We start from the raw sequence: 15,136 nt of genomic DNA, 5'->3' as shown, positions 1-15,136 counted from the left end.
ACTTTGATCACGTTAGTGTTATTTTTGTGTATGCATGTACAACAGATAACTTTTGCTCATTGTTCCAGACACTCTTGGACACTGGCATCTCTCTCTCTCTCTAGTTTACCGTAGATACTAAGCAGTGCCTCACTGAGATTAGGCCTATGATCACCCAACCACACAATATCTTGAACAAGAATTTTAGCTTAACTTCCTATGACATTTGCTTAAGGGTTAATAGTGACATATAATAAGTGCTCATTTCTGGCTACATTAAAAGCTTATTAGCAGGGTGGGGGCAGGTGGGTGGAAAAACAACCTGCAGTTGACAGTATTGCCTGGATATATGTGGCATTACAAAACTCTTAACACAGAGCTGAGGAAAAATCTTTATAGTGCTCTATAATACCCTCAGGCTTGGAAGAGAGCTTTTCTGTACAGGCTGAAAATGAATTCTTCACTGACAGCTGGTTAAAAGAAAAAAAACAAAACAAAAAGGTATGTCACAGAAAGTCTGCAAAGGGGCTTAAAGAGAACAAGCTGAGGCTTTACTTCTGTTTACCCTTTCCTCCAGTTCAGCTGTGCTTTAAGGCTGCAAGTGACACCTTACAAAATGAACGGCAATACTGTGAAGCTGCCCAGGTATTCACATCTTAGAGAAGCTGTTGTCAAGATCCAAGCTGGCCCTAACCTAGAAACCTGGCTTTAGAGATCAAGTGGGAAATCATGTATCTCCTTTGGCTGCCCTGGTTTTGTTGTTGTTGTTGTTGTTGATGATGATGTTGTTTTCCTAGCCAGGTTCTGCATCACTGTGACCGTCACCATCCTAAGGTCAGATAAAAAAAAGCAAAGATAGCTATGTTTGCCCAGGGAGTGGGGAGGAAATAATCCACTGTTGATCATAACTGGATGGAAACAAATGTAGAGTATGAAGATAGTTTCCATCTTAGACATAAATCCAATACCTTATTTTATAATGTGATGAGAGAGAAAAAGAAACAGGATAGCAACCTGGAAGACCAGAAGCAAATCAGAAGGTGGAACATTACTTCTTAAAAAAAACCTATTCATTATTTAACTCAGTGCAAGCCCCAAGCCGAGTGACCCACTATAAGTTACATCACAAAAACCTTGGCATGTTATTTGTTACTTGTTTTACTGTTTTTCAGTTGATTTTCTGAAAAACAACATCTATCTTAAAAGATAAGACAATGGCATAAATTTGGATAGGGGGAATCCACTGGAAAAGCTCTCCCAAACATTTTTAGTCCTACAAAAGTAATGTTACTAAATTTGATGCTATTTGGGGGAGGGGACAAGGGAAGGATTACAGCTATGTCTCCCTGACAAATTATTATGTGTCATAGAAATATAGTTACTTGCAATAAGGTACTTACAAATTTGAAACAAACAAACAGATTATTATAATTACTATATCCTGAGCCAAATATTAGCATGTTACTATTTGAGGTTTGCCAGAAAGACACATGTAAGACTTTTCAGTCACTAGTCACACTGCAAGTGTCAAATACTCCATCTTGCACATTTTTTGCTTGTTTTCCTGGCTGGCTGTATAAGAGGGGGTAGTAATGGGTTCCCGGATTGCTGTCTTGTCGTGGCGAAGGGGCTTGAGTAACTCAGAGAAGCTATGGGCTATGCAGTGCAGGGACACCCAAGATGGACAGGACATAGTGGAGAGTTCCGACTAAACGCAATCCACCTGGAGCAGGAAATGGCAATGCCACTCCAGTATCTTTGCCAACAATGCCCCATGATCAGAAACAAAAGGCTAAAAGATATGATGCTGGAAGATGGGCCCTCAGGTCGAAAGGTGTCCTACATGCTACTGAGGAAGAGCGGAGGACAAGTACAAGTAGCTCCAGAGCTAATGAAATGGTTGGGCCAAAGCCGAAAGGACGCCCAGCTGTGGACGTGCCTGGAAGTGAAAGGAAAGTCCAATGCTGCAAAGAAAAATACTGCATAGGAACCTGGAATGTAAGATCTATGAACCTTGGGAAGCTGGAGGTGGTCGAACAGGAGATGGCAAGAATAAACATCAACATCCTAGTCATCAGTGAACTAAAATGGACAGGAATGCGTGAATTCAGCTCAGATGCTTATCATATCTTCTACTGTGGGCAAGAATCCCGTAGAAGGAATGGAGTAGCCCTCATAGTCAACAAAAGAGTGGGAAAAGCTGTAATGGGATACAATCTCGAAAATGATAGAATGACGTCAATACGAATCCAAGGCAGACCTTTCAACATCACAATAATCCAAGTTTATGCACCATCACAATAATCCAAGTTTATGCACCAACCACCATTGCTGAGGAGACTGAAACTGAACAAAAGCACTGATTGCAAACCGGGAATTAGAGCCACAAATGGCTCAATTCCTGTGAAAATTAAAAATAAAGCTGGCTAAAACAGATGGGCCTTTTTAGGTATGCAAATTTTGTCTTATCAATGTGTTTCATCTGTTTTCAATTGGCCAGAGATTTCAGGTCATTTGGTTCTTTTGTTGTTTAGTTGCTAAGTCGTGTCCGACTCTTCGTTGGCAAGGCGATGTCTCTGCTTTTTAAGATGCAGTCTAGATTTGTCATCACCTTCCTCCCAAGAAGCAGGCGTCTTTTAATTTCATGGCTGCTGTCACCATCTGCCATGATCATGGAGCCCAAGAAAGTAAAATCTGTCACTTCCCCCATATCTTCCCCTTCGATCTGCCAGGAGGTGATGGGACCAGTGGCCATGATCTTAGTTTTTTGGATGTTGAACTTCAGACCATATTTTGCACTCTCCTCTTTCACTCTCATTAAGAGGTTCTTTAATTCCTCCTCACTTTCTGCCATCAGAGTGGTATCATCTGCATATCTGAGGTTGTTGATATTTCTTCCGGCCATCTTAATTCCAGCTTGGGATTCATCCAGTCCTGCCTTTCGCATGATGTATTCTGCATATAAGTTAAATAAGCAGGGAGACAATATAGAGCCTTGTCGTACTCCTTTCCTAATTTTGAACCAATCAGTTGTTCCATATCCAGTTCTAACTGTTCATTCTTGGAGACTTTAACGCTAGAGTTGGTGCTGATCATAATTCTTGGCCCACTTGTCTAGGCCGTTTTGGCATTGGAAAGATGAATGAAAATGGCCAACGCTTGCTGGAGTTTTGCTGCTATTATGGTCTTTGTGTCAGCAACACATTCTTTAACACGAAGCTGCAACACAGAGTTTCCTGGAGGCATCCAAGATCCAAGCATTGGCATCAGCTTGATCTAATCCTCACTAGACGTTCCAGCCTTCCTAGTATTACGATCACACGCAGTTACCAGAGTGCTGATTGTGATACTGATCACTCCCTGGTGTGTAGTAGAGTAAAACTACGAACAAAGAGAGTATATCACACGAAAAAGGAAGGAAGACCACGTATTGACATCAGCAAGACTTGCGATGAAAGAAAAGTGAAGGAATTTACCCAAGCACTTGAGGAAGCCCTTCCAGGTCCGGCTGATGCAAATGCATCTGAACGATGGGAACACTTCAAGAACAATGTCTATAACACCGCCTTGTCCACCTTTGGCAAGAAGACCAAAAAGATGGCTGACTGGTTCGAAGCCCATTCAGAGGAGTTAATGCCAGCCATCGAGGATAAGAGAAGAGCTCTAGCAGCATACAAAGCCTGTCCTAGCGAGTACAACTTGCAAGCTCTTCGAGCTGCTCGCAGTCAAGCCCAACAGGCTGCCAGGAGATGCTCCAATGATTATTGGCTCCAGCTCTGCTCTCAGATACAGTTAGCAGCGGACACAGGTAACATCAAAGGAATGTATGACGGTATCAAGCAGGCCTTAGGTCCAATACAGAAGAAATCTGCTCCCCTGAAGTCTGCTACAGGTGTGCTCATCCAGGACCGAGCACAGCAGATGGAACGCTGGGTACAGCACTACTCTGAGCTATATTCCAGAGAGAATGTAGTAACCGAAGAAGCATTAAATAACATTGAGTGCCTGCCTGTCTTGGAAGAGCTGGACAACGAACCAACCCTAGCAGAAATAAAAGCGGCCTTGGACTCCCTCGCCTCCGGCAAGGCACCTGGAAAGGATAACATCCCTGCTGAAGTGCTGAAATGCGGTAAGGAGATCATCACCACCGAACTGTATGAAGTCTCTTGTCTCTGCTGGAGGGAAGGTGGAGTACCACAGGACATGAAGGATGCAAACATCGTCACATTGTACAAGAACAAAGGAGACAGGGGTGACTGCAATAACTACCGTGGCATCTCTCTTCTTAGTGTGGTAGGGAAGCTGCTTGCCCGTGTTGTGCTGAAGAGGCTCCAGGTGCTTGCAGATAGAGTCTATCCAGAATCACAGTGCGGATTTCGAGCTAATAGATCCACCACTGACATGGTATTCTCCCTCCGACAGCTGCAGGAGAAATGTAGGGAACAACAACAGCCACTCTTAGTGGCCTTCATAGACCTTACAAAAGCATTCGATCTGGTTAGCAGGGATGGCCTTTTTAAAATACTTCCCAAGATTGGATGTCCACCACGTCTCCTTAACATCATCAGATCTTTCCATGAGGGAATGAAAGGCACTGTAGTTTTTGACGGCTCAACATCAGACCCCTTTGACATCCAAAGCGGAGTGAAACAGGGCTGTGTCCTCGCACCAACACTTTTTGGGATCTTTTTTGCTGTCATGCTGAAGCATGCCTTTGGAGCTGCAACCGAGGGCGTCTATCTCCGGACTAGATCAGATGGAAAGCTCTTTAATCTCTCTAGATTGAGAGCGAAGACCAAAGTCCAACTGAAATGCATGCGGGACTTCCTCTTCGCAGATGATGCAGCCATTGTTGCCCACTCTGCTGAAGACCTCCAACAACTCATGAATCATTTCAGCAAGGCCTGCTAAGACTTTGGACTAACAATCAGCCTGAAGAAAACACAAGTCATGGGCCAGGGCGTGGACTCACCTCCCTCTATTACCATCTCCACACAAGAATTGGAGGTTGTTCATGACTTTGTGTACCTCGGCTCAACCATCTCTGACACCCTCTCTCTAGATGTCGAGCTGGATAAACGCATTGGCAAAGCAGCCACCATGTTCTCTAGACTCACAAAGAGAGTATGGCTCAATAAGAAGCTGACGACACATACGAAGATTCAGGTTTATAGAGCCTGTGTTCTAAGCACACTCTTGTACTGCAGTGAGTCCTGGACCCTTTGTGCACGGCAGGAGAGGAAGCTGAACACCTTCCATATGCGTTGCCTCCGACGGATTTTTGGCATCACCTGGCAGGACAAAGTTCCAAACAGAGCAGTCCTAGAACAAGCTGGAATTTTCAGCATGAATACATTACTGAAACAGCGACGCCTACGTTGGCTTGGGCACATCGTGAGAATGGCTGATGGTCGGATTCCAAAGGATCTCCTATATGGAGAATTAGTGCAGGGAAAGCGCCCCAGAGGGAGACCACAACTGCGATACAAGGACATCTGCAAGCGAGATCTGAAGGCCTTAGGAATAGACCTCAACAGATGGGAAACCCTGACATCTGACCGTTCAGCCTGGAGGCAGGCAGTGCATCACGGCCTCTCCCAATTTGAAGAGACTCTTGCCCAGCAGGCCGAGGCAAAGAGGAAGTCACATAAGCAGCAAAACCAGGGAGCCGGACAGGGGACAGACTGGGTTTGTCTTCAGTGTGGAAGGGACTGTCACTCTCGAATTGGCCTTCTCAGCCACACTAGGCGCTGTTCCAAGCCCTCCATACAGAGCACGCTACCATAGTCTTTCGAGACTGAAGGATGCCTAAGGTTGTTGCTTCCTCTCCCACATATAGATTTCTCAGAAGATAGTTAAGGTGGTGAGCCACTCCCATTTCTTTAAGGACTTGCCATAGTTTGCTGTGGTTCACACAGTCAAGGGCTTTTGCATAGTCAATGAAGCAGAAGTAGATGTTTTTCTGGAACTCTCTGGCCTTCTCCATAATCCAGCACATGTTAGCAATTTGATCTCTAGTTCCTCTGATTCTTCGAAATCCAGCTTATACTTCTGGGAGTTCTCAGTCCACATATTGCTGAAGCCTGCCTTGTAGGATTTTGAGCATACCCTTGCTAGTGTGTGAAATGAGTGAAATAGTACGGTAGTTGGAGGATTCTTTAGCACTGCTCTTCTTTGGGATTGGGATGTAGACTGATCTTTTCCAATCCTCTGGCCACTGCTGAGTTTCCAAACTTGCTGGCATATTAAGTGTAGCATCTTAACAGCGTCATCTTTTAAGATTTTAAATAGTTCAACTGGAATACTATCACCTCCACTGGCCTTGTTGTTCGCCATGCTTTCTAAGGCCCATTTGGCTTCACTTTCCAGGATGTCTGGCTCAAGGTCAGCAACAACAGTATCTGGGTTATCTGGGACCTCCAGATCTTTCTTGTATAATTCCTCTATGTATTCTTGCCACCTCTTCTTGATGTCTTCTTCTTCTGTGAGGTCCCTACCAGTTTTGTCCTTTATCATGTCAATCTTTGCACAAAAGGTTCCTTTAATAGCTCCAATTTTCTTGAAATCCCTGGTTTTTCCCTTTCTATTATTTTCTTCTATATCTTTGCACTGTCTCTCCTTGCTATTCTTTGGAAGCCTGCATTCAGTTTTCCCTACCCCCCTTGCATTTTGTTTCCCTTCTCTTCTCTGCTATTTGTAAGGCCTCATTGGACAGCCACTTTGCTTTCTTGTCTTTCCTTTTCTTTGGGATGGTTTTCGTTGCTGCCTCTTGTACAATGTTACGAACCTCCATCCATAGTTCTTCAGGCACACTGTCCACCAAATTAGTTCCTTAAATCTGTTCTTTACTTCCACTGTGTATTCATAAGCAATTTGGTTTAGATTATACCTGACTAGCCCAGTGGTTTTTCCTAGTTTCTTCACTTTAAACTTGAATTTAGCTATAAGAAGCTGATGATCAGAGCCACAATCAGCTCTAGGTCTTGTTTTTGCTGACTGTATAGAGCTTCTCCATCTTTGGCTGCAGAGAATATAATCAATCTGATTTTGGTATTGCCCATCTGGTGATGTCCATGTGTAGAATTGCCTCTTGTGTTGTTGGTTCTACACAGTGGTAAAATCATGTGCAATACAGTACAGTTTATTGTTGCCATTCTAAGACCAATCACAGGTAAAATAATGCTACTTAAAAAAATTATAACTCAAAAACCGTTTGCCCAAATGTCCCAAATCTGGCACAGAACAAGAGCAGACTTTCTACTACATCTGTACCAAATTTGGTGCTGATCTGAAGTCTGTTTTTTTTGTTCGTACTACCACTGTTTTAGATTTACCTGGTAGAGCTTGGTTTTTCTCATCTGCACAAATACCATGATTGGGCTGGGCATGCCTCCCACATCACCACTGTCAATAGTAACAGAGATCTTCTCTTTTTGCCCATGGCATAGCTTGCGTATCATTGTCAACAATCAAGATGAGACGTAACACATACATCTCAAAAAAGTTTAGAACTGAGCTAACCAAGCAACCTCAATCAGGAAACAGAGTTCATGTGCCACTGTACCTTCCCCCAGTTGGGACTACCCTGTATTCTTATGACCCAGAGACTGTCCATATCTTTCTAGATTCACAAGAATCTCTCCAACAAAAGCTGCTGGTTTTCATATCACATTTTGTATATGTACATTCTTGGTTCATGGGCAGAGGGAGGATCAAACCACATGTTAAATGTGTTTATTTGCTGATGTTACATCCCCTTTCTTCTAGACATACAGCTTGTTCAAAATGCCATGTCTGAGTAGTTACACTTACAAGATAGAGAGTGAGGCATCCTTTTTAAAAAATATTTTGTGGGAGCTCTGCTTCTAACAAAATGCTAACTTTATTTAGTTTGCTCCTGAGAAAGAAATGCACTGGGATAAATGATTCTTATTTATTCAAAGGATTATAGGTCAAAGATAATGCTGAAAGGAAAACATTTCTAGTAGTTTCTGCCATCGCCAGATCTATTTCCAGAAAGATTCCATCTCCATCATACCTACTGCCAATCCAAACTGATTTGATTAGATGGTGAAATCAATCCAAGATAATGAGTCTTGCATGTAATATTTCGGGACACGGGGAAGATGCTCGAAAGGAGCACATTCATGAAATATGGAAATGAAAATGGATGTGGTGAAAAGTGTGCTATTTCACCACATGCTGAAGATATTAGTTAATATTTAAATAGGACAGAACTCTGAGGTCATCATGGGATTTTTAAAAAAGGTGCTGACAGCTGGCATAAGCAAACATTTATCTCTCCCATCAGATCCTAAGCCAATGTGTTTTTAGGGAACTGCTTAGAGAGGTCTTCTGGAATTCTATAAATGCTGTTGAATACTCCCCATGGCCTCAAGTAAGATCTGAATGGGATATACGTATATCAGATAATCATGCCTTAAATTGTGTATTTCCTTCAAAAATCAAATGCCACTTTCAGATTCCAGTAACTATCCTCAAGTGTTCAGTTCAGCAGAAGTTTTGGATTTTTGCACCCTATCATTATTCTATATTTGCTCTTTCAGCCGCTGAAGAACAGTAGCCATATGCTCTATGTACTGTGGAGGACAGGAAACTGCAAAGATAGAAATTAAATTGGAGAGGACACTACCAGTGACCCATGGTCTAATAGATTAATTTTTTCACAGTAGAAGACAATAGGAAAGAGCAGTTTCTGTTCCTGATATTGTGTATAGTACAGTACTCAATTTCACTGTTGCTTCTGGTGAATAGGTTCCACAGGTTTTGTATTGTTTTAAAAGCTCTGTAAAATTTGTTCATCCAAAGGCAATGATGGGATAAGAGGAAGAGTTGTGTTCCTTATGGGAAGCAAAGCTGTGATTTGCAGTCTTATCTGCAGTTTTGTGGTTTGTTTCCACTGCAAATGGTAGTCTATCTGCAGAGAAGAATACAGATTTTGAAATGCTTTCCTCCATAATATATGGTAGAAGTGTTCTTAGAAGTTACAGTGAGTTGAATCTACGAGTATAGCATTAATATAAGAATTTTAATATTTCTACATAATGGAAAAATCATCCTTAATCTTAAAATGGAATATTCACCATAGGGAAAGAAAACACACAAATAAGTTAAGGTGAAGGGCAGAAAAATAGTTTAGAGAGTGTTTTCCTGTTTAAATTCAGGATTTTAAAAAAGAGGAGATCATTTGTATTGACTATAACTAAAGTATATTTGCAAGTCCTTTTTAAAAAGAATCTGATACCAGGATCAGTGGTTACATCTCTGGCTCTACTCCACTGGGTTTGGGAGGTTCTCAGTTGCCCTACATATGGCTCACTCCATGTCCTTGATTCTCTGTGTAGCATTTGGTGGCGATGGGAAGACTGTGATACTGATGGCAGGACAGAGTCCTTTAGCTACCTTAGTTATGTGCACCTAAAACTGGATTCAACCCACCACCACCATTATTAATTGCTTATAACTTTCCAAGATGTTGAGTTCACTTCCTGTGCTCTATGGCAGTGGTCCCCAACCTTGGGCCTCCAGATGTTCTTGGACTTCAACTCCCAGAAATCCTGGCCAGCAGAGGTGGTGGTGAAGGATTCTGGGAGTTGTAGTCCAAGAACATCTGGAGACCGAAGGTTGGGGACCACTGCTCTATAGAATGAGGATTGGTTGGCTGGCTGATTGACTGATTTCATTAACTTTTGTTGTTCTTTCTTTTAGTTGTTCTGAAGTCTTATATGCTATGTTGGGAGATAGTGATAGACCAGTTTAATTGTTTTCATTGTTATTTCTGTCATCATCATCTCCTGCTTCTTAACTAGCTTATTAGTTACCACAAGAGTCTCTTAACCTGAAGAAAAGACAGACTTATACTTTTCCAGATAGGAAGACAATATGATACAGAGGAAAGGGATTTAACATCCATTAAAATGCACATGTACAGAGACTACACCATGTACTCAGTCTATGTAAGCTGGGGATGAGGACACCTTAAGAAAGGTCCTTCGACTGAGACATGGGTAGGGTTGGATGAGATAGTGGGACCTTTTTTTGGCAGAGAGAAGCTCTGCTTCTAGGGCTGTGGAGGCAAACTTCTTTTGGCTTGAGTGCCCAAAATGAGGGGGTGGGGAAGAAACCAATGGCTGCCGTGCCGCCCAGAAGATCAGAACCGGAACAGGAAGTGGCAGTTTCAGGGGGAATCATGAGGACGGAAGTTAAAGGGGGAATCAGGAAGTTAAAGGACCCAGAACAGGAAGACAAATGGGGAGGGCCACTCACTCATGTGCCAGAAGAAAGGGCTTTGCGTGCCAGATGTGGCACGCATGCCATGGGTTCGCCATCACTGGGGAACCGTGTTCAGCTGGGAAAGGTGTCTCTGCTACTGAAAGCTCTAGAGTGAAATTGCAATACTGGCAATTTTCCTGCTAGCTTTAGATTGACAAAGGGAGCATTTCTAAGATGAGACAGAGGTGACAACTGGTGCCCCGTGCTAGGCTGGAGAAGGATACAGCTTACTATCTTGCCTGAGTGGCAGTAAGTTCTTTTGGATGTGCAAGACAGTAAACACACTAGTGATGAAGGGTTACAAAACTTTTCTTAAGAAGACAATGAAATAGGAAAAAAAAACACAGTAGAAAAATCACACAGAAGGAATGATCATGAGGTAGCAGCAACAATATGGTACAAAGTACTAGCTTAAAATAATTCAGCAAAGAATAGCAGCAATTCAGCAAAATAGTGCAAAGTAATAAAATAAAAGCAAAATAAATGAGATACGACCTGCACCATTTCTGCTTGCCAGAAGCCCCTGGAGAACAGCAGCCAGTGGTTCCAAGGGGTTTTAACAGCACCAAGCTGGGAATGGCCTGCAGTTGATATTACCCTAACAAAGACTTTTGGGACCTCATATACTTTTACTGCTGTTGACACCGACACACCAGCTAAAACCACAATGATTTCATTCTAAACTGGCAGAATGATAAGAGAGCAACTCATTAATTGGTACTGTGGTAAGAAGATGAATAATAATCATGGGCCTTCAAGACAATTCTGACTTATGGTGACCCTTTTTCAGGGTTTTCCAGGTGGAAAATACTCAGAAATGGTTCACCATACCCTTCTTCTGAGGAACCCTGGGGCCATGGAGCTTGCCAATGGGCACATAGGCTGGCCTTATTTGCAGGAGGCACAGTGGGGAATCGAACTCACAATCTTTGGCTCTGAAGACAGATACCTAAACCACTGAGCTATCCAGCCAGCCAAGAAGATAATTACTAAAGGGCAAAATGATAACAGAGATTCTTCAAAGCAGCTAATTAATGGCACAGTGGTATCATCTTATACTCACAGCTCCAGATGCCTAAAGTTAGGCCTTGGCTTAATACAAACATGGCCTTGATGCTGCCCTTAGACTGATGCAAATGGGATAAAAACATATCTTTTCCAGACAAAGCAAAGTGTGCTGCTTATATACCGTCCCATAGTGCTTCAAGCACTCTCTGGGCGGTTTACAAGTTAATTATGCAGGCTACACATTGCCCCCTCCCCGTGAGCTGGGTACTAATTTTACTGACCTCAGAAGGATAGAAGGCTGAGTCTACCTTGAGCTGGCTACCTGGGATTGAACCCCAGGTGTGAGCACAGTTTTGGCTGCAGTACAGCAGTTTAACCACTGTGCCACGAGACAATAATTTTTTTGGTCATGCAGAGGGCATGAGAAGAGAAGCAGAGCTGTGAAACATAACCAGCTTTTAGAAGAGACTGTAATAAAGGAGCAAAGATGGAAAATGATGGACAAAAGCAAGCTTGGACACAGATAAAACTTTGGTGCATACCACTAAAGCTCTTTGTTATGACAAAAGTCTTCCGTGTTGATCCTACACTAACCTATGTTACCAAACACACCTATGGAATGATGACACACAGCCCTATAATCATAAAAGTAATTAGAATACAATTCTACCACAAAAAGGAATTGCATTATCTCAGAATCTTGCAATCACAATGTAACTTACATATCTGTCTGTGACATTGATTTCTCACCTTTCCTTCAATGAGCTCAAGACAGCATTCATGGTCTTCTTCCTCACTTTACAACTACTCTGTGTGGTTGGTCAGACTCGGAGAAAGACTGAACACCCATAGTCTGACCAGCTGCACAGATACATCCAAATAAATTTCATGGCACAATGTGTATCTCCCAAGTCCCACTCCAGCACACTAACTAGTATACCACAGTGGTGTCATTGCAAAAAGGAGTTAAGAACAGATGATACATTTTTGTAATTAATTGCACCCAAGCTCTGCTATGGCAGGAGTGAGACCAGTGATATTTGTCATACTAATTTTAGCTGTTTTTGTTCCTTCCCTCTAGGTGTGGTTCGTCAAGTAAAGCCCATAATTGGCCCTTTTTATGCCACCTTGAAGCTGGAGATGAACTATGTTGTAGGAGGGGTTGTCTCGCACCGTAACATTGTCAACGTGTACATCTTTGTTTCAGAATACTGGTTTTGATTGGGCCAACTATTTTGATGGAAGCAGGAGAGCTTGTAAGAGAATGCCACAAACCCACAGAAATGTGTACACTTCTTTGGATGAGCTGGGGTGGATGAATAAGGCAAAATAACCTTCTTTTCAAAGAACATATTTGGTTTATCTTTGAATTAAAGGACAAATAGCAAAACTATCTAAAATAGTAGTAAGATGGAGCAATATCCTTGAGTCCAGTCTAGTCATATTTTGTATATATAATTATATAAATAGCATGTTTAGAAGCTCTGACCTCCCACTGAGTTTTAAACCTTGCTGATTGGTTTGTAGAAGTCTGTATGACAGGATGCTGCATGCAAGATTTGGCAGGATGAAAGCCCACTCCCAGTTTTGTAGAATACTGCATCTATTAACATTTGGTACTCTGTATATTCTCCCGTGAAGGGAGTGGGTGTGCTGCAGTGTCTCACAACCTCCCTTCAAGTGTCCAGTGTGTGCATGCATTTACACACATATTTTAGGGTCTCATTGAAAAGAACTGAGGTCACAAAAGCACCCATTATATAAGTTACTTGGGAGTATTAAACACTGTTATGCCTGGGGTACTGAGGCCATAAATGATTTAAAAAAAAAAAAAAGCTCTCACTAAGTAATACATCATTTATTTGATGGAGATATAGTAGCCTAGTCCAAGCTTGGAAAAGTTGTAGCCCAAGCTACAATTACAACAGCCCTCCAGCTTGCACAACTCATAGCCATGGGAATTGAATTCCACAAACTAATGTTTCCAAGCAGCCTGGTCTAGAAAAGTACTGATTTGAGCATATCAAATGGCCTTGAGGATCTTCTCTAAAGTTACATATTCTGAAATTTTAGAACTGATTGGGGGAACATTCATGAATTAGAAATTTTGTATCTGTGAGAGCCACATGAATTAACAATTGAGGGCATTACAGATATAATAATTTATAATGATAATAAAAATAATCTTAGAATTGCAGAGCTGGAAGGGGCCCTGTGGATCATCAAGTCTGGTCACTGTCAAGGAGGCACAGTGGGGAATTGAACTCCCAACCTCTGGCTCTGCAAACACAGACCTAAACCACTGAGCTATCTAGCAGTTCAGATATCATCTTCCTACAGATGTAGACAATAATCCTTTATACAGTTTTGTTGCGCTTGTTTCTTACACCAGTATTGTAGAAGATTTGTTTATTATAATTATTATTATTATTTTAGCACTGATTTCAATAGAAAGAAGAAGCATTCATAGTTTGGGAAATTGTTTCCGAAGTGGCGGGTGATATGACAGACCCATTGTTCCCACGGTCCCATTTTGCCAGAAGTTTAGCATCACTAACAGATTTTGCAAGTTACTGAAGCAATATGAAAAGATACCCAGCCTGTCAACAGAGACTAAGTTAAAATGCATACTATATAATCTGGGTCTAGCCTTAAACTGACAGCTAGGGGCACCCAAGATAATTCTATTTGCAGTACTGAATTAAAAAATGTAACCAGATATGGATTTTGCTCTGTGCTGACACATAAAAAGAAAAATAGAATTTGCATTTTCAGGTAGTGCTATTGTTAGACTAAATATGGTGTCTGACAATATTACAAAGGGGCATCCACCCCAGTACAGAAAATAAAATTAGAACTTATAATATTGTGAGCATTCAAAGAATTTTGTGTAGAGAATTGCTGCTTTCTTTCAAGTGCTACAGTTGCTCATAAGAGGGATGGGAAGAATTGTGTGCTAGGCTTTCTGTGTATCAAACGTAAGTGTGAACCAACAATGTAGAGACTCCCTTTAATAAATGAATGTTGTGTGTATCAACAGTTTCTCACAATAATGTATCATTTTTCTCATGAAAATGAAAATAAACTATTTCAGTTTTGGTTTTCTTATTTTTACCAGTGGCTTATACAGTTGCTTTTAATATATATATAATAATGGGGTATCATTTGCAACATACATGATAAGAAATAAGCTAGAGAGAAAGGTGTTTGGAGAAAGTGCAGAGACAAAGAGCAGGCTCAAAATCAGAAGGGAATATAATAAATCATTGAGGATCACCGGCTATCTATCACTCAAAGATAAATGGACATCATCGAATCATAGAATCATGAAGTTGGAAGAGACCTATAAGGAGGTTTGACTTGTATTCCTGCTTCGAGCAGGGGGTTGGACTTGATGGCCTTATAGGTGGTTGTTTAAGTTTCTCTTGAATGCCTCCAGTGTTGGGGCACTCACCACGTCTCAAGGTAATTGGTTCCACTGTTGTGCTGCTCTAACAGGAGGTGGTTCTTGATATTCAACCAAAATCCAGCTTCCTGTAACATGAGCCCATTGTTGCATGTCCTGCGCTCTGGGATGATTGAGAACAGATCCTGCCCCTTCTGTGTAGGACAGCCTTTTGAATATTTGAAAAGTGTTGTCATATCACCCCTCTGTCTTTTTTTTCCTTGACATTCAGGCAAGAAAACAGTATAAGCCTATTGACCTAATCTTGCTCCTAAAAGGCTCCAGATACTGCAAGGTACTAACTCTGAGCCTGTCAGGAGTGGAAAAGGTGCAGTCCTCCAGCTATGGTGGGATTGCAGCACCCTGGTATTCATCACCATTGGCCATGTTTGCTGGGGCAGATGGATAGCT

At 41.9% G+C, this 15,136-nt stretch overlaps 1 protein-coding gene across 1 annotated transcript in view; it reads left to right on the top strand.

Annotated features, from left to right (window-relative positions):
- Positions 1 to 14,394, top strand: part of FBLN1 (fibulin 1) — a 91,098-nt gene extending 76,704 nt beyond the window's left edge. Inside the window, exon 17 of the mRNA XM_020804010.3 lies at positions 12,362 to 14,394. Coding sequence (XP_020659669.2) covers positions 12,362 to 12,501 — 140 coding nt within the window. The 3' untranslated portion in view covers positions 12,502 to 14,394. The remainder of the gene's footprint in view (positions 1 to 12,361) is intronic.
- Positions 14,395 to 15,136: the final 742 nt, after the last annotated feature.

Source organism: Pogona vitticeps, chromosome 5, assembly GCF_051106095.1.
Source record: "Pogona vitticeps strain Pit_001003342236 chromosome 5, PviZW2.1, whole genome shotgun sequence".
Classification (NCBI taxonomy): Eukaryota; Metazoa; Chordata; class Lepidosauria; order Squamata; family Agamidae; genus Pogona; species Pogona vitticeps.
Note: the sequence above shows the minus strand (reverse complement) of the source record. Positions and strands in the feature narration are given on the sequence as shown.